Raw genomic sequence first — 22,214 nt, forward strand, 5'->3', positions numbered from 1 at the left:
GACAGACATTAATAGAAATTACGGATCTGTACATAAGTGCTGTTGGACTGAGGGAAAGGTGTAAAATGGGAGCAAATGCAAGTGCAGGGCATGGCGGGAGACGGGACGGTGGCCTAATCGCTATTGCGCGGCCGCCCAGAAGGCAGGACGCACTGTGAATTTCTGAATTTGCCAATCTCCCGCGAGGGAACCAAGCCCTGCATTAACGCTGGGAGAGCGGCGGGAAGATCCCTTCGGCTTCCGGGAGCGTGGGACCGGCGGAGCCGGTGGCTAGCACTTCGCCCGGTTGGTGGTTTTGTGCCCGGGAGGCGAGGGCCCTGCCTCCTCCCGGCTTCATGCGGTCCTCCCTGGGATGATAAGGGCTCTCCGGGGTCGGCCGAGCCAGGAGTTGAGACTGGATGGGACGCGGCCGATCCGGGCCACGCTGAGCGGGTTGTGATTGGATTGTACTGCGGAATAAGTTTACCGGAACCACAGGGTTTTGGACCGACCTAAGAACAGAGGTTTTGGACAGCCCATGTTGGGTCACTTGCGGGGAGAGTCTAGGGTGTTAGGTGGTCTGTGCTGGGTCGCTGGAGGCGAGTCAGGGGTGGAGAGGGGAGTTAGACGTTTTGGGCTCCCTGTGCTGGGTCACTGAGGAGAGTCAGGGATGGAGATGGGAAAGTTGGGGGTGTTGAATGGTCTGTGCTGGATCACTGAGGGAGAAACAAGGATGGAGAGGGGAGAGTCAGGGGTGTTGGACAGTCCATACTGGGTCACTGGGGGAAATTCAGGGACGGGGAGGGGAAAAGTCAGGGGAAAGAAAGTCCACCCCTAACCATGAGGATGGAGATCTAGGAATGCAAAACCCCTTTACTTCCGTCACGTGTTGGGCTCAGGGCAACCCCAGGTGTGCCTCTTTGGGGCAGGACCCTCCCGACCTCGGGGCCCGCGGGAAGGGAGGAGGATGGGGTGGGGGGTGGGGGGATGACCGGAAGGCTGACAGCTCCGTGATGCGGAACTTCTCTCCACAGACAGCAAGAAGCAGATGGCCGTGGTGTGCAAGGAGTCCCCGGCGGAGTATCTACAGCCCTTCAAAGACAAGCTGGAGGAGTTTTTCCAGAAAGGTAACAGTTTCTCGGGCTGTCCGGGGCCCGCCGGCCGGGCCGACGCTCCCGAAGAGACGGACCGGGGCCTTGCCTCTAACCTGCCCCCTGCAAGCCGCGCCAGGGCGAGGTCCGCGGGACATCGACGGCGGCCCTGCTGGTCTGGGGTCTCCCGTAGCTTGGACCCACCCGGAGCCCCGGGACCGGAGCACGGGAAGGACACGTGGGGAATCCCTCGGGGCCGGGAAATCGGAGAAAACGCTAGGCCTCGCTTTGCGCCGCCCGCGGGCCTGCAGGTTCTGACCCGGGGATTCGGGGAGCTCCGGTTGCGCATTCCGCGCGTCGGAATGAGAATAATAATTAAGCGACGTTCCCACTGCTCTCACACGTTCGGGGCCCCGAAATAAGGTCTGAAGAAGGAGGGAGCGATGGGGCGGTCAGCGGGTAGTGAAAGCCCGGTAGCTCCGTGGTCAGTCCCCCCGCACTCCCACCTCCCGCGACTACTCCGTATGAGGGATGGTAGGGTTTCGGGAGGCGATGCTGGAGGATGGAGAGGGGGCGCAGGCACGGGCACGGGTGGGTAAGGGTGGCACGGCCACCGCTTGGAAGGAGCGCCAGCGTCGGGGCGTGGGGGGTGGTGCGGAGGGGGCATGGAGGGGGCACGGAGGGGGCACGAAGCGGTCGCCTCGCTCTGGAAGACTTGGGCAATCGCGTTCCTGGTGGCTGAGTCACAGGAACGGGAGATGCCGGTTGATTCCCCGTTCGCAGGGCGGCTGCGGCGATCCCGCCACCCGTCCGTGGGCTTTCATTTTCCCGCGGCAAATCATATCCTGTGCCGCCCCCCAGCGCGGCCGCGGCGCCTTGAGCTGCGTCTGGGCGACGTTTAACGGCCCCTCGTGGCCTCCGCGGGGCGGGGCCGGGGGCGGGCCGGGGCGCGGAGGGGGGCGGGATCCCGGCTGTAAGATCATTTCCAGACCCCGGCGCGGGTCCCGTTCATGTCGGCGCGGGCCGCCTGCCCGCCCGGGGCCCCTCCCCGCCAGCCCGCCGGCGCTCAGCCTCCGCGAGACTCTGGGTTTCCCACCTTCACATCAAACGGGCTCGTAACAGCGCGGCCCTGGGAAGTGTGATGAGCGCATTAAAGCCCCCATAAAGCTAGCGGGGAGGCTGCCGCCGGCCTGATTGGACCCGCGCTCTGCCCCTTGTAGGTGGTCCGGCCCGCCCGGTTAATTGGCCGTCGGGCTTCCCAGCTGTCGGGGGGCGGGGGGGAGAGAAGAAGGGGAGGGGGGGCGAGAACGAGGGGGTTCGGGGGCCGCGCTGGCCCGGACTCTGCCTGCCTTCGAGGAGGAGGTGAGAGCCCTCCCGCGCCGCCCACAGGGCCGGGGCTATTCACCCAAGGGTCTCGCTGGGTCCGAGGAGCCCTGACAGGCGGCGCGGAGCGGAGAACTAAGCTCACACCTGCAGGACCAGAGTAGGCTTGGACGGGAAATATCCCCTGCCCCTTAAACATCCCCGCAAGCCGCTCGCCCTCATCATTCCTGGGTAATGTGGACATTATTAATAATAATAATAATGGTATTTGTTAAGCGCTTATCATGTGCAAAGCACTGTACTAAACGCTGGGGTAGATACAAACAATTCAGGTTGGATGCAGTCCCTGTCCCACATTTGGCCTCACAGTCTCAATCCCCATTTTACAGATGAGGGAATTGAGGCCCAGAGAAGTAAAGTGGCTTGCCCAAGGTCACACGGCAGACAAGTGGTGGAGTCGGGATTAGTACCCATGACCTTCTAACTCCCGAGCCCGTGCTCTATCCACTACGCCATACTGTTTGTTTCTCACGCCATGCTGCTTCTCATTTGAGCGGCCTGGGCCATGGGGGCATTAGTATCCAGCGACCCCCATTTGGGTCCTCGCCCCTGGCTCGTCTAGCTCAGTGCTCTGCCTCTGGAAGGAGGCCCCAAAACATTTGGAGGAACGGAGTGCCGGTTGCCCTCTTGGCCGCCACCCCCACGGTTGGGGATGGACCATTCAACATCCCTGGTTCTTTCCCTTCCCCACTTCTTCCCCAATGATCCAACATGATCCATCCATCATTCCAGATTCTCCCCTTTCCATTCCTGACTCTTCCTCAGTGACCCAGCAAGGAACACCCAACCCCCTGACTCTCCCCTCTCCATCCCCGACGCTCCCCCAGTGACCCAGCACGGACCACACAATACCCCCAACTCAACGCTGGTCATCCCTGATTCTTCCCTAGTGAACCAGTTTGGGCTGTCTTATCCACCCCACCCCCATTCCCAAACCCCTCGGTTTTTATCCTCCTCTTCACCCCCTGCTCCCAACCCAGCTCCAGTACTGTCAGCGGGATGTCTTCACGGGCACGTTTCTGTCTCTCGGCCCGGCTGCGGGGAGCTGGCTTGGAGGCTATTGGCAGAGTCTGCTATTGTGTTGGCGAGATGGACGGGGGGAGGGTGGGCGGGACAGCGTGACCGGTCCTTCGACCCCTCTCATTCCGCGACCTGCGCCAGCCCCGAGCTGCCCCCCTCACCCGGCTCCGCCCACCCCATGCCCTGCGCCAGGTTTGAAATGTGCCCACCAGTCCCGAGCTGACCTACTCGGCCCACCCTACCCCCCCCCGCCGCCCCCTCGCCCAGCTGTGGTGTTCAGTTTTCCCATGACCGGAGTCGCCTCCTTTTCCCACAAAGAGAAGGGAAAACCTTTTTCCTCCCCTCATTCTGGGCGGCCCTAATCTCTGGAGGCCGCACCCTGGGCGAGGGAGCGAGGGGGGAAGGATCCGCGGGAGAAAGGCCCCCCCTCCAATTAGCGCATCGTGGGGGGGCTTCCATCTCCCACCCATGTTCGAGGAGATCGTGTCCTCTTGCTCCTCACCGCCTGTAGGATCGTGGGTGGGGGAGGCCTCGGGGACCTCATCCTACTCCCCCAACTGAAAATCAGGGTTCAATCTGCAGGAAGATAGAGAGAGAGGCAACGCTTCCAGAGCGTCAGCGGTCGGTGGTCCTCGCGACCCCGCTGAGGTCCCCGGACATACGCAACCAATCAGCTGCCCACCTTCCCAAGGCACGGCAGAAGCAAACTGCAAATTCCCTGCCCTCATGGGAACTGGCTTGTCCCAGTGAACAAAGGGCTCACTTCAGTAATAATAACTGTGGCTCTTGTCGAGCGCTTGCTATGTGCCAAGTACAGTGCTAAGAGCTGGGGTAGATACAAGTTAAAATCAATTTGGACACAGTCTCTGCCCCACATGGAGCTCACAGTTTAAGTTGGAGGGAGAACAGGTATTGAATCCTGATTTTGTAGGTGAGGAAACCAAGACATAGAGAAGTTAGGTGAATTGCCCGAGGTCACACAGCAGGCAAGTAGCGGGAGGGCACCCACGACGTGATGGTGCTGTCGGTGATGATGATGATGATGGTGATGGGATGACAGTGGAAAGGGAAGGGGAAAGAATAGCTGGACTAGCAGTTCATCTTTAGTGCGTTATCTTCTCGACTGGCAAGACCCCTCATCTGCACGGAGTCTAATGGAAAGAATGCAAGTCTGGGGGTCACAGGACCTGGGTTCTAATCCAGATTCTGCCACTTTACCTCGTGTATGACCGTGGGCACGTCACCTAAAGTCTCTGTGTCTCAGTTTCCTGTTCAGTAAAATGGAGATTAAAGAGACCTGTTCTCCTTCCTACTTAGGCTGAGTCCCATTTGTGCTTATTATTTTGTATCTACTCCAACGCTTAACAGAGTGCTCGACACGTAAGAAGCGTCTAGCAAATGTCCCAATTATTAGTTGTTATGGAAAGGCCGAGATTCTCCGCAAACCCAGCGGGAACCAAAGCCATTGGCGGCGGTGGAAAAGCCCTCAGGAGTTTCTGCGTTTTCGTCTTTAAACGCCAAGACGTTTCTCATCTCAATGCATAGAAGACGCTTAATCGCTTTCTTCGCTTTCCTCGATGGGGAAGAAAATGGTGGGTTTTGTGTGCGTTGGGGGGATAGAGGGAGAGTTCTGTGTCGCCTTAGAATTGCTCTCAACTGCCGCCCCGCCGACCCGGCCCGGGGCAATCTGCGGCGGCGGCGGGGAACCGACTACTCGCTCTGGGAGAGCGCCCGGCCGCCCGCGGCGACAACGAGCCGAATAAATCTGCGGGGAATTAAATGTCAACCTCGCCATTGCCCTCCTGGGCCTTTACGGCCAGGCGGGCCCCGGCCCAGCCACCGGGCCTGGCTTTGCTTTTGCGATCAATCAGCCAATCAATCCATCAATAAGGGAATGAAGGGGCCGCGGGTCTTAATTAAGGAGCCGCGAAAAGGCAAAATGAACTTTAACGGCCCTCTCCCCCCGCCCTTCCCCTGCTCTTCCTCCCTTCACACCTTTTCCTCCAACGCCCACCTCGATTTCCTCTTACGCTGCCCCCTTAATAATAATAATAATGGTATTTGTTAAGCGCTTACTACGTTCCGAGCAGTGTTCTAAGCGCCGGGGTAGATAACAAAGGAATCGGGGTGTCCCACGTGGGGCTCACAGTCTTAATCCCCATTTGACAGTTGAGGTAACTGAGGCCCAGAGAAGTTAAGTGACTCGCCCAACATCACACAGCAGACAAGTGGTGGAACCGGGATTAGAACCCACGTCCTCTGACTCCCAAGCCCGTGCTCTAGCCACTAGGCCATGCTGCTTCCCCTTCCCTCTGTACCCCCCATTTTTCCCACACTCCCCTCCCCCCTCCCCTGCTTGAGCTCAGTCCAGGCTCATTCGGCAGGAGCGGTTTCCGTGCGGTGAGCCCCGGGTTCTCTCCCATCGCGGGAGGGGCAGCGCTACGAGTCTTTCCGCCGTGTTTGCATTTCGTGGCTCGGGTTCTGAGGGCATCTCTCCGCCGGTACGAGCTTCTCGGCTGCCGCACAGTGACCGACCCTCTCTACCCGGGCACGGGGAGAAGGGAGAGGGGACAGGGAGAGGGGCGGGCCGCGGGGGAAAGGCTCCCCCTCCAATTAGCACATCGTGGGGGCGCTTCCATCTTCCACCCATGTTCGAGGTGATCGTGCCCTCTTGCTCCTCACCGCCTGTAGAACCGGGGGGCCCTTCGGGGACCTCACCCTTGTCCCCCAACTGGAAGCCAGGGCTCAATAGGGAATTTATGGAAAAAAAATCATGGGAGGAAAAGGAAGATAGGGGACCCCCGTCCACGGAGGAATAGAGTCACACACACACACACACAGAGAGAGAGAGAGAGAGAGAGAGAGAGAGAGAGAGAGAGAGAGAGAGAGAGAGCCCGCTGTTAGGTAGGGACCGTCTCTATATGTTGCCAACTTGTACTTCCCAAGCGCTTAGTACAGTGCTCTGCACATAGTAAGTGTTCAATAAATACGATTGAATGAATGAATGAGTGAATGAGAGAGAGAGAGAGAGTGAGAGAGAGGAGAGAGAGAGAGAGAGAACACCCTCTCCCGGGGATAGGGACTCTCTTCTCTGCACCCTCCGAGCCAGATCAGCAGGTATCTTTCCTGAGAACCCCCCACCCCTCCCCGCCAACCCTCATTTTGTGTCTGCTGCGTCACTGGCAGTTGGAGCCTGTGACCAATCCGCCCTAGAGGACAAGGCCGAGGAGTCGGAGCGGGCTCAGGGTCCGAGGTGGAGGGCGGAGGGCGGACTAGGATACTCTTCAAGTTGTGGCGGAGGAGAGGATGGGCCCTCTGGCAGCACAATTGTTCCCCGAACCTCTGAGAGATCCAAAATGCAGTGGGAGGGATTTAGATAAGAGCTGAATTTCCGGGAGGATTGAATTGGGTTTCCGTGCTGGACGCTGTAAGACGCTGTAAGACGTTACCGGGGTGCTAGTATTTAAGAGTTCTCGGGTGTGATTCAGGGTGGGCTGGCCCAGCCGTCGGGGGCTGGATCCTTGTCATATCTTTGACGTGATCCTGGTGTACCCGGCGCTGTCGCCAGGAAAACCTCAGACGGCAGGACTAACCACCACTGTCCTCCCTCTTGGCAGCCAAGGAAGAGCTCTGCACCGAGGAGAGTCGCCTGGCGAAGGCTCAAGAGAGGTAGGGGCCTGTGTCCATTCCCGGGATGCCAACAGTGCGAGCTCCGGACAGGCCCTGGACTGTCCTTCTGGCCGGCTTTTCAATGGCCAGGCAGGGCGGACGGGACTTAACCCCCCCGAGGGCAGCACGCGACCCTGCTGATCCCTCCGGGGAGCAGTCCGGCCGGTCCGAGGCCAACCGTGAGCTGAGCTCCGGGTAGGGACCTGGTATCGGACTGGGCCGCGGAAGGAGAAAAAGAAGGGAAAGGGGGCAAAGGAAAAGTCACTGCTTTTTGTTCTGCCCAGTGTCCGGTGGGCTGGGGGTGGGGGGGCGGGGCTGGGCCTGGGGACGAGTGACAAGGCCCTGGGTTTAGCGCGAGAGGGCCTCTTCTCTCCCGTCTCCTTGTTTTCCCTGTTGCAGCTTCTGGTTGACGGTGGGGTTCTTCGGGATGAAGCCCAAGTCAGGTGAGAAAGAGCTGATGCCGAGCCACGTATTTTCCGTGTGGCACGAGTTCTGCAGCGACGTCAAGGCCACCTGGAAGCGAGAGAACAAGAACATCTCCCAGGAGAGGTAGGGCCAGCTGAAGGTCGGCTGAGGGTCGGCCGAGGTGGAAGGGAGGGTGTTCGGCCTCTGTGCCCGGGGCAAACGAGGTCCAGGACGTGCCCCGGACAGGGCCAGAGAACAGTCCAGGGACGGGGATTGTCCGGGCCTGGACGAGCAGTGGTAATTGGCTGCTGGCCCCGACGACACCCACACTGTCCTAAAACAAAGCCGACCCGGTGGAGGTGGGGAGGGCTACTTAGAAGTCAGCCGCCGGCAAGAAGCCTTCCCGGGCGTGCGGTAAAGGAGAGGGGTGGGAGCCCTGAGAAGACACTACCGAAATAGCCGGCGCTTCCCGCTGCCCCTGCCTAACTTCCCCCGGCCCCTTCCCTTCAGGCTGAAGGAGGCGCAGGCCACCGTCAGGAAGTTAACGGCAGAGAAGAAGGTGGAAACGCGAAGGATGAATCCCGCGGCTAGTCTGGTTAGAAACCCTGCCCTTTCGTGCCCCTGCTCCACACCCGCAGAGAACGGGGAGTGGGTCGGTGCGCGGATAATCAGTTCCCCGCCCAGTTCGAACTCCGGTCACCTCCCCTGCCCCGAGGCCGGGAACGAGCTGGTTTGTCCATTTGCATTAGTCCAATTCCCCGGGGAATTAAGGAAGAATTCCCTTCCTCGCTGAGCCCGCGAGAACCACCCCGACCTCTCGGTGGCCGAAACCAAACCGGAAAGCAAGAAACACGGTGAAACAACCGCGCCCCCCGATCCTGCTCCCCTCTCGCCCCCCGCCCCATCCCACCCCACCCCACCCAACACCGGGCTGCGTCCTGTGCAGTTCCAGGTAAGGGGCTGCCAGCTTTAGCCTCTCCCAGTCTGAGTCGGCACTACAGGCATTAAAGTTCTCTCAGCTGGAGCCGGGGGGCACCGATCCCATCGCCCACGCGGCGGGAAACGAGGGGATCCGGATTTAGGAGCGTGCGGGGGGCGGGGGGGCTCGGACCACCGGGAGAGGCCGGTGCTCTTGGCAGAGGGTTGACCGCGGTGACCCCTCTTTCCTCCAATTCGCAGAAAGAGCGGCTGCGGCAGAAGGAAGCCAGCGTTACCCCAAACTGAGCGAATCCCCTGCCCCAGGCCCAGCCGGAGACCCCGGGGGCTCAGAGTGGGGCGGCGCGAACCCGGCCGCGAGAAAACGCCGAAACGAACGAATCCTGGGCCTGGCCTCGCCGAACAACTGACCATGTCTGCCTTCACTTTCCCATTCTGTCCGGACTGGGATGGAGCGGGCGGGCCCCGCCACAGGACCTGCGTCCGGAGCGAGCGTCGCGGCTTGGGGAGAGCTGTGCGCCGCGGTGGTATCCGTGGGCCACCCTCCGGGCAGGGAGAAGTACACGTAGGCGCTGGCTCCCTCTCCACCGCATCTCTAGAGCCCAGGCAGCGAAATATTTATGCAGCGTCTCCCCAGGCGACTTCCCTGGACCGAACTCAGGACAAGTGGACGGAACCGGCCCGGCAGCCTTCTCCTAGCCCGCTGGTGGGGACAGCGGCTGCGATTCCTGCATCAGAGCCTAGGGGCGGGCAGAGTGGGGGCTGCAGGGGGGTCTAAGAGGGCCAAGAGGGAGCCTGAGTCCCCGCCGCGCCCCGCTTTGGCCCACAGCCCTGGGACTCTCCGTGAGGGGACGAGTCCCGATCCCGTGCATGGGTTGCGAGCTGTGGGAGGAGCCCCGCGGGGGACAAGGTCCCGGGAGTTTGGTCCAAGGAGAGGGCAGAGGGTTCCGGGAAGCCGGGTTCCCAGGCGTGCGCCGCGTCAACCGTGTATTGGAAACCATGTCAGATTTCCTTCCGGTTAGGCTCAGATCTGCCCCTCAAAAAGCATGAACTTCGCGGCCACAACCGCTGCGCGGGGCGGGGTGAGAGCGGGGTGGGAGCGTTATTTTTCTGAAATCAAAGCTCCATTGGCTTACTCAAAAATATTTTTGAATGAAATAAGGTCACTGATTCAGGTAACGAACTCCCTCTGGGTTTTGAAGATAATTTCCTCTCCACGCGGACCCCCACCCCAGCAAGCGCCTATTTATATATCCGTTGCGCGGCCTGCAGATTATAAATTGTGACTGAAGCACTCACCCTCTTGGTGATTTTTGTGGGAGCGACTGCTGATGGAGTTCCTGGGAGGATAGGGAGAGGGGACTGCCGGCCCTTATTCCTCTTCCCCCCGTGGCACGAGGTTTCAACCCCGAAGAAGGTGGGCAGCGAGGGGACACAGCCGGGGTCCCGGTGGGTGGAAAGGTCACTCTGGCCGGAAGGTGTTGTCCCCACTAGCGCGGGTAGAGAAGGCTAGGTCAGAGAGGCTTCTCCACCTTACGGGGCCCCCGAGATCTGCTGGTGAGCCTGCCCTCCCCGAAACATGGTCTTCCACCGCCTCCCAGTTTCTTGCCTGTGAGGGAGGCTGTGGTGTTGCTGTATAATAATGGTGCTATTTGGTAAACCCTTACCGCGTTGCATCAGTAAGTGCTAGGGAAGATACACTATAAGCGGACCAGACACAGTCAATGCCTAGGAGGGAAGGCAAACAGCTATTTTTAGCCTCATCCTACAGAGGCACAGGGAGGTTAACTGACTTGCCCAGAGTCACACAGTAGGCAAGTGGCAGAGTCAGAACTAGATCCTTTGACCTTCTGATTCCCAGGCGCGGGCTCCCGCCACTAGACCACGCTACTTCTCCTTACACAACTTACAACACCAGCGAGAGGAATGTGGGGGCGTCCGGGTGCCACTGTGGAGAAAAATGGGGGGACGGGTTAACCCAGGGGAGCTGGAGGAAGGGTCCTGGAAGGTAGGAGGTAGCAGAATGAATCTGAAAAGACTTCTGGTGGTGAGGGGTGGGTGTAGGGGGCGAAGAGAACGGTGCTGCGAACCCTTTGGCCCCCTTCCCCAGGAGAACCTCCTCCCCGTTCCCGTTCCGAAGCCGGTAAGAGGCTGAGAGGAAAGCCGCGGCAACGGGGTGACGTTTACTTGCGCTTGGGAGAGAAGAGAGCGGAATAGAGAGCTCCGGGCTGAGAGAAGGAGTGGGAGGCCTGGTCGGTTCGGGAGTCGGGCCTCAGTGTCTGGTTCCTGGAAACGCCTGCGGCTGAATATTTCGGGGAAACTTGGACTTGGAGGCTCAGGAATGACAGCGACGAGAATACTATTCGGTTAGCAGCGAGGCCGATAGAACTGACTTAGCGACATTGTTCTTCCACCGCTACCGGTGGAGCTTGTCCTGACCATCGTTCTAATGCGAGCACCTGTATCAAGCGGAAAATTTGTCAGAAATGAGGTGAGGCATGCCTGGATTTCAAGATATTTTAATGGGATTTTGTTTTGTCGGATATTTTGGTCAGCCCCTCGGCGGCTTTGTGAAGAACTCTGATGGCAAGCGTTGTAGGGTCGGGGGGGAGGGGGTGAAGGGAGAGACTATTGCTATTATTAGTATTATTATTAATATTAAGGGGAGTATACTTTCTCAAGACCAATCCTCAAGGCCCCCGGTTTGCAACAGTGGCGGAGGAGCCCTTTTGGGTCCGTGAGGGGATCCGGCCGGGGGGCTCGCTGGACCACCGGACTAAGGTTTTCTTGACTTCGCGAGGCCGGGCCCGAAATGGGGGAGGAGGTGCCGGGGGTCGGCGTGCAGGAGGGAACGGGCGAGGGCTGGTGGAAAGGGAGGGAAGGAGGGCTCGGGGGCGCTGGGTGGCCCGGCTGGTCGCTCCCCTCCAGAGCGAAAGGGCTGCTCCCCATCAACTTTCCCGTTCAGACCCCCGGGAGGCGGAGAACGGGGCGGGCCGCGCCCTCGGAGGGAAGACGAGGCGCTCCCAGGGTCGGAGGGGCCCTCGGATATCAGCCGAGGGCCTGCAGGGATCCTCTCCCCTGTGCCCGCGCCCGCCCGCACGCGGGTCCCCAGGCAAACGGCGCACACACCCACGTGCAATCACGCCCGCGAGCGTCCTCACCGGGGCGGTGAGGACGAGCGGCGGGGGTGAGGACCGGCGGGCAAAGGAACCAGGGACCCGGAGGGGTGGGTCGAGGGTCGGGGGCGGCGCGGGCTTCAGTCTAGGTCGATGGAAATGCAGCGGCACTGCTTAACTCGCGTGAACCGTTTCTTCCTGGTGGGGGGCTGCAGGTCCGGGCAGCTGAGCGTGACGGTCACGGTGCTGAAGGCCCTGGGCTTGCAGAAGGAGCAGGAGCGGAAGGCGCCGCCGTCCCTGCGGGCGCGCCGCGGGATGTAGAAGGAGTTGCACTGGCCGTAGCAGAAGTAGTTGAGGACGGTGCGGGTGGCGCAGCCCTCCTCGCGGATCGTCTGCTTGAGCGGCTGCGTCTTGCACCAGTCCCGCTTCAGATAGCGCCGCTCCGTCACGTGCAGCGCCTCCTGGCTCGACTCCAGCACCTCCTCCCCCGCGGGGCCCGGCCCCCGGCCCCGGCCCCGGCTCCGGCCCCGGCCCCGGCTCTGGGCGCCCGGCGGAGGCGGAGGCGGTGGCGGAGGGGGAGGAGGAGGAACCGACGACGGCGGCAGCGGCGGCTGCAACGTCTGTTCCGAGTCGTTGCGAAGCTCCTTGCCCGGCGGGGGCGGAGCGCCCTGGGTGCCCGCCCTGGGGCCCGCGGCAAGGACCGGCAGGGCTCCCAGCAGCGGGAGCAAGAGCAGGATGCTCAGGGCGCCGGCCCAGCGGGGCATCCTGCGGGGAGACCGGGACACTCCGTGAGGGAGGGGCGGAGGGAGGGCGGGTGATACAAACTTTAAAAAAAATGGTCATTGTTAAGCGCGTATTATATGCCAGGCACTGGACTAAGCGCTGGGCTGGATACAAGGAAATCGGGTTGGACACAGTCCCTTTCCCACGTGGGGCTCAGTCTCAATCCTCGTTTTACAGATGAGGAAACTGAGGCCCAGAGACGTGAAGCGACTTGCCCAAGGTCACACAGCAGACAAGTGGAGGAGCCGGGATTTGGACCCAGGACCTTCTGACTCCAGGTCCGCGCTCGCTCTGTCCACCTTCCCAGGCTATTTCTCATGTTTCTTAACTAGTGAATATTCGCCCGCTGGTGCCAATGGCATAGATTTCCAGCGCCGCGAATTCCTCGAGGGCACAGATCGGGTCTTTCACTTGGCCCGTCTGTCCCTAAGCGCCTAGTCGAGGGCCCTACTCCCAGTGGACTCCCGGTCCAGCTCCCTGGGCCCCAACACTGGTCTCCAAGACTCTCCCTTCTTCGTCTGGGAAGCCGCCGGGGAGAGAACGGTCATTCATTCATTCAATCGTATTTATTGAGCGCTTACTGTGTGCAGAGCACTGTACTAAGCGCTTGGGAAGTCCAGGTTGGCAACATATAGAGACGGTCCCTACCCAACAGTGGGCTCACAATCTAGAAGTCAGACCACTCGCTCGGCTTGTTGGAGATCCGGAGGCGGCGGCCCCCAGGGCCAGACGGTCTGAGCGACGAACGGGGCCGGGAACGCGCGCAGGTTTTTATCCATTTTCCTTTAATCGCCCAGTTCCCCCGGATCGGGTGGGTAAGAGGTCGGGGCTGGCTGCGCCCCTGGGGAGGGGGAGAGGGGGCGGGGAGTTGCAGCACCAGGAAGGGACGCCCCGGACCCTCCTCCATTTCCATCCCTGCAGGCAGGATCCGGGCCGGGGTCCCGGGCCCCCCGCATGGTGGACCGCTGGCGGGGTCCCGGGAGAGGAGGGGAGTCGGACTAGCCGGGATTTCGGGACGGGCGGCATCTGGTGCCGAGTCGGGAGAGGAGCGGGCCAGGCCGGGCAGAGCGGCTCTTCCCTCCCCAGGACCTGTCCCTCTCATTCATTCTTTCGATCGTATTCATTCATTCATTTATTCAATCGTATTTATTGAGCGCTTACTGTGTGCAGAGCACTGCACTAAGCGCTTGGGAAGTACAAGTTGGCAACATATAGAGACGGTCCCTACCCAACAGTGGGCTCACAGTCTAGAAGGTGGGCTCACTCTCCAGGGCCCTGCAGCGGTATTCAGGGGCGGGAGGAGGGACACAGCCCCCTGGCTCATTCATTCATTCATTCAATCGTATTGCATATGATTTACTGTGTGCAGGGCACTGTACTAACCGCTTGGAAAGTACAATTCAGCAATAGAGATAATCCCTGGGGGTCGCTGGCTCTGTCCCTCTTTCCGTCCCCCCCACCTTGGGGTTGCGGGTCCTGGAGTGGCTTGCCCCCCTCCCCCCACCAACGGGGAGACAAAAAACGGACATGTCGGGAAAGAAGGGGGTCTTCACCTGCCCCGGCTGGGCACCACTTCCTCCGCCCCACCCCTACCCCTGACACGCACGAATTAGTATTGTGTTACTTTAATCGCACTTTTAACCGTGACCCACCCACAAGGACACCCACTCGCGCAGCCTGCCGCCCCACACGGTCACACATGCCGCACTCCCACGGCCCTCCGGACCTCTCCCTTTCTTCGCCAAAGGCCCAGCGCGAACCTACCGACCCTGCCCGCCCCTTCGGGAATCTCTCCTCCCTCCTCCGCGCGCCCATCTCCGGCGACCCCCGGTCCGACCCACCTGCCGGACTGCGCTCGGTCGCGGAGGGTCCGGGATTCGCCGGTCCGAGGAGGGAAAGTGAGGTGCTAACGGCGGGGCTAGCGGTCGAAACTGGCTCCCGGGGTAATGAAGGGGCGGAGAGAGATCTCCTACCCACCGTCTCTGCTTAAATGTGCCCCCAGGCCCCTGCCCGCCCGGCTCCCACCCACCCCTTGCCAGCCACGCCCCCGCTCTCCATCCCGCCCCTTTAGGCGCTTGACTTGCTTCCTGGACTCTCTCCGCCCACCTCCGGCCGTGACTTTCCCTCGCCCCCCTTTTGTCATTAAGGCATCTGTAGTGACAGCCCTCTGAGTCCTAGTCGGCCTCGTTGAAACGGTATTGGGTCGGGACCTTCCTCCCGGAGAACAGGAAATCGGCGCTGGGGAAGGGGTGGGGGGATTGGAAACGGGTGCCCTCATTCTATTCCCCATCCCCCTGCCCTTAACCCCCAGGCCCCTGCCCCGAATCCTGCCCAGTAGGGTAGGGCGACGCTAGGAGAAAGGGCTTCTGGGGAGACAACCGAGGGGCCCGAGAGAAAGCCCATGTGGTCGACTGTACCGAATCAGAAACACACACACGTGCGCGCGGGCGCACGCACAAACACATCAATACATTCACTTCCATGAATTGACACACACTGACCCACGTTCACATATACAGACACCCGTTATCCGAAGCCGCCTCTGGCAGATGACTTCCCTGCCCTTCTAAACTTCCCCCGGCCCCCTCCCAGGCACGTGGGGCCAAGGTCTCGTGACCGATCCCTACTCTCACAAATCCCTCAGCCCATATTCAAAGCCCTTCTGCAATCCCAACTCATCCGGGCCCGGGAGTCAGCCTGGATCCTGCAGAGACAAACCCTCCCGCGTCGAGCGGAGTGACTCGATTCCCCCCGAGATGAGGCCCCGTGCCCGATGCCGAACAGAAAACACAGGCGCCGTTGCGTGATCCGTGCGACAGTGTCATAGTCCCAGCGGCCCCCGCCCCCACGACCCCCGGAGGGGTGGAGAGAAGCCGGTCATGCGCCCCTCCCCCGGCCCCGCCCCTCCCCCGTTCCCACCGGGCCGGCCCGGCCCGCTCATTCCGGGGCCTCGTCCTCCTCGGAGAAGCGCGGCACCGACTTTTTCGCCACGACGTTGTCCAGCCGCTGCCCCTGGAGGTACGGGTTCACGCTCTGCAAAAAGCCAGTTAAACCGCCCGTGAGGCCCCATCCAAGCCAGCTGGGGAGCAGCCGCCCGCAGAGCCCTGTGCTCGGACTGAGACAATCGCTCTTCCCCCCTTCAAAGCCCTACTGAAGGCGCACCTCCTCCAAGAGGCCTTCCCAGACTAAGGGCCCTTTTCCTCAGCTCCCCCTCCCTTCCGCTCCATCTCGACTCGCTCCCTTTGCTTTCCCCCGCCCCACAGCACTTAGTTATATATGTATAGAGAAGCAGCGTGGCTTAGTGGAAAGAGCCCGGGCTTTGGAGTCAGAGGTCATGGGTTCAAATCCCAGCTCCGCCAATTGTCAGCTGTGGGACTTTGGGCAAGTCACTTCACTTCTCTGGACCTCAGTTCCCTCAACTGTAAAATGGGGATGAAGACTGTGAGCCCCCCGTGGGACAAGCTTATCACCTTGTTATCCTCCCCAGCGCTTAGAACAGTGCTTTGCACATAGTAAGCGCTTAATAAATGCTATTATTATTATGTATTTATAATTCTATTTTTTATATTGATGCCTGTTTACTTGTATTGATGTCTGTCTCCCACTGCTCTGGACTGTAAGCCCGTTGTGGGCAGGAATTTTAGAAGCAGTAGTAATAGTAGGAGGTACGGTATTTGTTAAGCGCTTACTATGTGTCAGGCACTGTACTAAGCGCTGGGTTGGATTCAAGCAAATAGGGTTGGACACAGTCCCTGTCCCACGTGAGGCTCCCTGGCTCAATCCTCATTTTACAGATGAAGGAACTGAGGCTCAGAGAAGTGAAGTGATTTACCCAAAGGTCATACAGCAGACAAATGGCAGAGCCAGGATTAGAACTCAAGACCTTCTGACTCTCAGGTCCGGCTGCACCTGTTGGCTGGGCAGAGGGGCCCATCCCCATAGGGGCCTCTCTCTGCTGCCACCCAACCTCTCAGCTGCGGGGGCCATACCAAGGAGCGGTGGGAAGGAGCCAGACCCTCGTCATTTTTCCCCCTCCACACACTGACACAACCTGTATCTCGGCGGCTGTCATGGCCGGACCCTAGAGGTGATTTGGGGGTGGGAAGTCTCCACTGGGGGATTTTTGGCCTCAGGGCTCTGGGTCCTCCCCTCCTCGACCCCATCGGGATCTTGCCCTTGGCTCTCCCGGGGCACCGACGCCGTCATTCGCTCGTACCCGTCTCCGTCGCTGCCGCTGTCCGGCCCGTCGAGCCTCATAGAGAAGCTTCTTGCTCTGGGGAGACACAGCAGGGGCCATTCACGGTGGCTGAAGGGGTACAGATCCAGCCTTCCCGCGCTTGGCCCAGAGCCACCCCCGGACGGGCTGGGCTGCAAACGGACCCCCCTTCGACGAGCTCCATCTGCTAAGAGTTGCTCTGTTTCGCAGCTCGGGGGCGGGAGGGGATTTGGGACCTTGGAGCACAGAGTGGGAATCTCAGAGATAGGCAGGCAGAGATAGGGCCAGGGATGCAGAGACAGACAGAGGCGGAGTCAGAGCATAGGGATAGGGTCGGTGGAGACCGAAGATCCTGGGCGAATATCCACCCAAAACCGGGAATTCGGGTGGGGAGAGAGAAACTGGTTCCTCTGAGTCCCGCTTGCTCAGAGCCATCCGGGGCCCAGGAAGCAGTAAATTTATCCTGTAAGTGGCTTAGGCGATCAGATGTCCCCTCCATCCGACCCTCAACCTCCTAGATGGCCAAAGCCGAAGTCAGCTGGGACTGCTACTGTCCTCAGAGGAGACAAAGAAGGCCAGGGGCCAGTTTCCAACGCGATTTGGGGATCCGGCCCCAGAAGGGGCGTCCTGCCGGTTGTGGGAGGGGGCTGTCCGACTCGGGATCCAATAACGAGGGGAGAACAGGAGCATCATAAACAGGCAGGGCGGTGGGCTGCATGGCCTCCTGCCTGACCTTCCCTTCTCCTCCCGCCCATCCGGGGGTCCGGGGGGCTCACCCAGGCGCCCAGCCCGGGGTAGTCGTGCTCGGGGTCGAAGAGATGTTGGTGCATCTGGAACTCGCGGCTGAACTCGGCCGTGTCGGGTGTGTGCTCCAAGCAGCCGTCGGCCGCTGCAAACCGCCAGGGAGAGGCTTGGAGCGGCGACCAGAGGGGTGGGAGGGTCCCGGCCCACCCGGACTCACCCCACCATTTCCCCCCCGCCGGGGCCGGCTCAGCTCTTAGCACCCCCCCGCCCACCCCCAGGGGTACCTGTTTTCCCGACAGGGCAGGGGTTGGGGGGATCGGGGTAGCCCTGGCCCTCGCTGAAGTCCTTGGGGACATTGTCTCCGGCCAGCTCCGCCACGATGTTGGGGATGTTGCTGTAAGGACCCAGGTGCTGCAGCCCCTCGTGAGCGCCACCTGCCGGCGGAAGGACACGGACCGGTGGGGCCGGCGACGCCCTCCCGCACCGGAAAACCAGCAGGCCCGAGTGGGGAGGTCGCCCTGAGCCACTCACTCCCGATAACAATTAATAATAGTATGTGTTAACCGCTTATTAGGTGTTAAGCACTGAACCGGGTTCAGACTCGGTCCCTTCACGCGGAACACCCGGAGAAACAGCATGGTGTAGTGGATACAGCTCTGGCCTGGGAGTCGGAAGATCGTGGGTTCTAATCCTTACTCTGTTGTGTGACCTTGGGCAAGTCACTTCAATTCTCTGTGATTCAGTTCCCTCATTTGGGGATTGAGACTGTGAGCCCTACATGGGACAGGGACGGTGACCAACTCGGTTTGCTTGCATCCACCCTAAGGCTTAGTACAGTGTCTGGCACATAGTAAGCGCTTAAAAAATACCACCATTTATTATTAACTCCCCGAGCCGGGGCTAAAGGGCCCCCCGAAGGACCCGCCAACCCCGGCTCAGCTTCAGGATTGCTGAAGCTCCGGACAAGTTGCTAACCCGGACTCCGGACAAGTTGCTAACCCTCTCTGTGCCCGATTTTCCCGCCTCCTAGCCCAAACGCCTAAGCTCTCCCCTCAGCTGCACAGGGGACGGTCTGCAGGCCTCAGTCCAGCCCTTCCAGGCTCTCTCCTCTAGACTGTAAACTCTTTATGGGCAGGGAACGTGTCTGCTCATTCTGTTGCATTGTACTCTCCTTAGCACTTAGTACAGCTCTGCAGTAGTAAGCGCTCAATAAATACCACTGATGTTGGTTGATTGATTATGGCCCCGTCCCCCTGTCCCTTTGGTCTTCAGCTTCTCCGGCAGGTCTGGGGATCCCGATCCTGGGCGCCACCTTGTGGCCGAATAGGGGAGTTGCACGGGCGCCGCAGCCGGCCTCCTTGGAAATTCAGGTCCCCAGAGGGCCGCACCCATCCCCACCTTCTGCGTCCCGTTAAAGCAGGCCAGACCCACGGGGTAGGCGGGCGGGAGCAGCTGCTGGGGACAGCCTGGGGCCTCGACCTAAGCAGGGCCTGGCCCAGCCCTCGAGGAAAAAGGGACCGGGTTCCCGGGGGCAGGAGGATAATCTAAAAAAAAAAAAATAACGATGGCATTTGTTACGTGCTTACTATGTGTCAAGTACTGCTCTGGGCGCTGGGGTAGATACAAGCTAATCAGGTTGGACACAGCCCCTATCCCACATGGGGCTGTCTTAATCCCCATTTTACAGAAGAAGTAACTGAAGCACAGAGAAGTTAAGTGACATGCCCAAAATCACACAGCAGACAAGCGGCGGAGTTGAAATTAGAAACTAGGTCCTTCTGACTCCTAGGCCCATGCTCTATCCACTAGGCCATGCTACTTCTTGAGGTTTCTCCTCCCGTCGCTCACAGAGTGTACTCTCCCACAATCCCAAACCTTCATGTCCATATCCATAATTGACTTTAATGTCTGTCTCCCCCTCTAGACTGTGAGCTCCTTGTATTGGAATCTTGTTGTGGGCAGGGAGTGTGACTTCCAACTTTTAGTACAGTGCTCTACACATGGTGAGCACTCAGTAAATATGATTGATTGTTGTCCTCTCCCAAGCGCTTAGTACAGTGTTCCGCACATAGTAAGTGCTCAATAACTACCATTGATTGAAGAACACTGTACTAAGCGCTTGGGAGGGTACAATACAATTAGAGTTCATAGACACATTTCCTGACCACAAGAAGCTCACAGTCTAGAGACAGGCACTAAAATAAATCACAGATATGTACATAAATGCTATGGGCCTGAGGGTGGGGTGAATATCAAGAACTTAAAGGGTTTAGATCCAAGTGGATAGTAAATGCAGAAGAGAGAGGGAATATGGGGGAAAGATGGCTTAATTGAAGAAGACTTCTTGGAGGAGATGTTATTTTAATAAGGTTTTGAAGGAGGGGTGAGTGGTGGTCTGTCGTACAAGAAAGGGTTAGGGAGTTCCAGGCCAGAGGGAAAACATGGGCAAGGGTCATTGGCAATGAGGATGAGATGGAGATGCAATGAGTAAGTTGGTGTTAGATGAATGAAGTCTGCTGATTGAGTTGTAGTAGAAATCAGGGAGGTAAGGAAGGTGGGGCCGAGCTGAGTGCTTTAAAACCAACGATAAGTAGTTTCTGTTTGATGCAGAGGTGAATGGGCAACTATTGGAGGTTCTTGAGGAGTGGGGAGACATGGATTGAACATATTTTTCACAAAAAGGATCCAGGCAGCAGAGTGAGTGCTCTCCATACAGTAGGAGCTCAATAAATACGATTGAATGAATGAATGAATGAATGAATGAATTAAAGTATGTACTGGAATGGGGAGAGAGAGAAGGCAGGGAGATCAGCAAGGAGGCTGATGCAGTAATGGAGGTGGGATGTGGTAAATACTTGGATCAATATAGTAGCAGTTTGGGTGGAGAAGAAATGGTGGATTTTAGCAATGTGGTGAAGGTAGATCTGACAGGATTTGATGACTGACTGAATATGTTGGTAGCCTGAGAGATGAGTCAAGGACAGTGCCAATGTTATGGACTTGTGAGATAGGGCGACTAACTGTACTGTCTACAACAGCAAATGGAAACTCCTTACCGTCGGCTTTAAGGCACTCAATCAGCTCTCCCCCTCCTAACTTACTTGCTGATTTCCTATGACCCAGCTCGCACATTTCACTCCTCCAACATCAACCTACTTCCAATACCTCATTCTCACCCATCTCACCACCGACCCTTGCCCCATGTCCTCCTCCTGGACTGGAACTCCCTCCCCCTGTATATATGACAGACTACAACTCCCCCCACTCTCAAAGTCTTATTAAAATTACATTTCCTCCAAGAAGCCTTACGTGATTAAGCCCTCATTTCCTCTATTCCCTCTCCGTTCTGTGTTGCCTATACATCTGGATCTGTACCCTTTAAGCATTTGATATTCACCCCAACCTCAGCCCTGCCATAGTTATGTATGTATATATGTAATTTATTTTAATGTATGTTTCCCCTTCTAGATTGTAAACTCCTTGCGCGCAGGGAACATATTTTCCAACTCTGTTGTATTATACTTACCCAAGCACCTAATAAGTGTTCTGCACACAGTAAGCACTAAATAAACGATATTAATTAATATTGTTATGTACTACTGCAAATATTTTTATATCTGTCCCCTTGATACAATGGGAAGTTCCTTGCAGGGAATGTGTCCAGCGCTTAGAACACGGCGCTGCCCTCAAGGGGAGCTTAGTAATATATATATATATACACACTGTCATTGCTACTAATTTTGCCTGGTCGGGGTTCCCCCTCTGAGTCTGAGGCGCGCAGATACCCACCTTCGATGCTCTGCGGCCCCGCCACGTTGGAGGCCTCGTGCGCGGGGTACTCGACGCGCGGTTGGGCGATGCCCAGCTGCTCCATGACGCCGTGAAGAAGCCTCTGGATCTCGGCCTCGGACACGCGGTCCGGGGTGCGCGGGACGTGTGCGGAGACCAGGATCCCACCCAGCAGCAGCAGCGTGAGCCACGCGCGGGGCAGCCCCGCAGGCCACGGCACCACCAATTCCATCCTGGACCTGGAGGGAGGAGATGGGCGGTGGGCAGAAGGGGCGCGGGGAGAGGGGCGACCGTGGGAGTGGGTGGAAGTGGCCCCCGGGCCTCCTAGCGACAGCAGCAGCCTGCTCGGTAGGCCTGGTGCCAGGACGGGCTGGCCTGAGGCCTGGACCCCCGCACGACTCCCACTGACAGCCGGAGATCGGGCCCGGTCACCCGATGCCCAGTCCCTGAACACCGATCGCAATGTAGAGATGCTAAGGCCTGGGCTGATTCGGAAGACGCGGGTGACCACTCTTCCTGTGGCCGGGCCCAAATAGCCAACCCCCGCAGGGTCTGCCCGGCCTGACGCCCCCTTGAAGCACCGAGAAAGGCCGCGATCGCGATAGCCCCTTCTCCCCCCCGATTCCCGTACCTGTCGGGGCCTGCTCCTCTTCCCCCTCCTCACCTCCGGGGATGCAGAACGCAGGGTGCGGGGGAGGCTGCGGGAAAAGCGCTCGGCCGGAGCCAATCAAATAGCCGCGCGTCACCTCCATCCTCCGCCTCCTCCCCCGGCAGCGGGGAGGCCGCCCTATGCAGAGTCCCGGGGGCCGGAGGGGGGGGGGGTATCCCCCAGCTCCATCCTCCGCCCCCTCCACCGGCAGCAGGGAGGCCGCCCTATGCAGAGTCCCGAGGGTGTCCCCCTCCCCGCGGCTCCATCTTTGGTCATCAGAGGGGTGGGTGGCTGCAGTTTCACGGGGGGAAGGGAGCGTTGACGACCCCCTCCAGAACACGGCTGGTCCTGCCTACAGTTCCTCGCCACCCCCGGAGCTACCGCTTTGTCACACTCTCCCTCTTTGTTCTTAGATGGCCAGACGGGCAGGGCCA

The 22,214-nt window shown here is 59.3% G+C and overlaps 3 protein-coding genes across 3 annotated transcripts in view; 1 reads left to right on the forward strand and 2 right to left on the reverse strand.

Moving 5' to 3' along the window:
• FMN1 (formin 1) overlaps window positions 1-9,781 on the forward strand; it is a 29,241-nt gene extending 19,460 nt beyond the window's left edge. The window contains exons 15-19 of the mRNA XM_038741098.1: window positions 1,014-1,106; window positions 7,091-7,142; window positions 7,542-7,691; window positions 8,058-8,142; window positions 8,727-9,781. Coding sequence (XP_038597026.1) covers window positions 1,014-1,106; window positions 7,091-7,142; window positions 7,542-7,691; window positions 8,058-8,142; window positions 8,727-8,771 — 425 coding nt within the window. The 3' untranslated portion in view covers window positions 8,772-9,781. The remainder of the gene's footprint in view (window positions 1-1,013; window positions 1,107-7,090; window positions 7,143-7,541; window positions 7,692-8,057; window positions 8,143-8,726) is intronic.
• A 1,205-nt stretch (window positions 9,782-10,986) lies between these two features.
• GREM1 (gremlin 1, DAN family BMP antagonist) lies at window positions 10,987-14,083 on the reverse strand. Its single transcript, XM_038741099.1, has 3 exons — window positions 14,051-14,083; window positions 13,063-13,223; window positions 10,987-12,364 (listed from the first exon to the last, which is right to left on the reverse strand). Exons 1-3 carry the CDS (start codon window positions 14,081-14,083, stop codon window positions 11,740-11,742), a joined length of 819 nt encoding a protein of 272 aa, XP_038597027.1. The 3' UTR covers window positions 10,987-11,739.
• Window positions 14,084-15,186: 1,103 nt separating this feature from the next.
• Window positions 15,187-21,845, reverse strand: SCG5 (secretogranin V). The gene is made up of 6 exons (XM_038741464.1): window positions 21,763-21,845; window positions 21,132-21,370; window positions 17,627-17,776; window positions 17,375-17,487; window positions 16,599-16,655; window positions 15,187-15,415 (listed from the first exon to the last, which is right to left on the reverse strand). The coding sequence occupies exons 2-6, from the start codon at window positions 21,361-21,363 to the stop codon at window positions 15,320-15,322; spliced, it is 648 nt and encodes a 215-aa protein (XP_038597392.1). The 5' UTR covers window positions 21,364-21,370; window positions 21,763-21,845; the 3' UTR covers window positions 15,187-15,319.
• Window positions 21,846-22,214: the final 369 nt, after the last annotated feature.

The sequence above is a fragment of the Tachyglossus aculeatus genome (genome assembly GCF_015852505.1).
Source record: "Tachyglossus aculeatus isolate mTacAcu1 chromosome 12 unlocalized genomic scaffold, mTacAcu1.pri SUPER_6_unloc_1, whole genome shotgun sequence".
NCBI classification, from domain to species: Eukaryota; Metazoa; Chordata; class Mammalia; order Monotremata; family Tachyglossidae; genus Tachyglossus; species Tachyglossus aculeatus.

What these genes read in the sequence shown, in the direction of transcription:
- GREM1 (XM_038741099.1), bottom strand. Translation starts at nt 14,083, where the DNA reads ATGTGTGACCGTGTGGGGCGGCAGGCTGCGCGA. An exon ending in TGGGGCGGCAGGCTGCGCGA is followed by an intron (nt 13,224 to 14,050) that starts GTGGGTGTCCTT and finishes CCCCCTCCCCAG; the next exon opens with GGGCGCAGCCAGCCCCGACC. An exon ending in TCCAACAAGCCGAGCGAGTG is followed by an intron (nt 12,365 to 13,062) that starts GTCTGACTTCTA and finishes GTCTCCCCGCAG; the next exon opens with GATGCCCCGCTGGGCCGGCG.
- SCG5 (XM_038741464.1), bottom strand. Translation starts at nt 21,363, where the DNA reads ATGGAATTGGTGGTGCCGTGGCCTGCGGGGCTGCCCCGCGCGTGGCTC. An exon ending in GGGGCCGCAGAGCATCGAAG is followed by an intron (nt 17,777 to 21,131) that starts GTGGGTATCTGC and finishes TTCCGCCGGCAG; the next exon opens with GTGGCGCTCACGAGGGGCTG. An exon ending in CTGCCCTGTCGGGAAAACAG is followed by an intron (nt 17,488 to 17,626) that starts GTACCCCTGGGG and finishes GGCGGTTTGCAG; the next exon opens with CGGCCGACGGCTGCTTGGAG.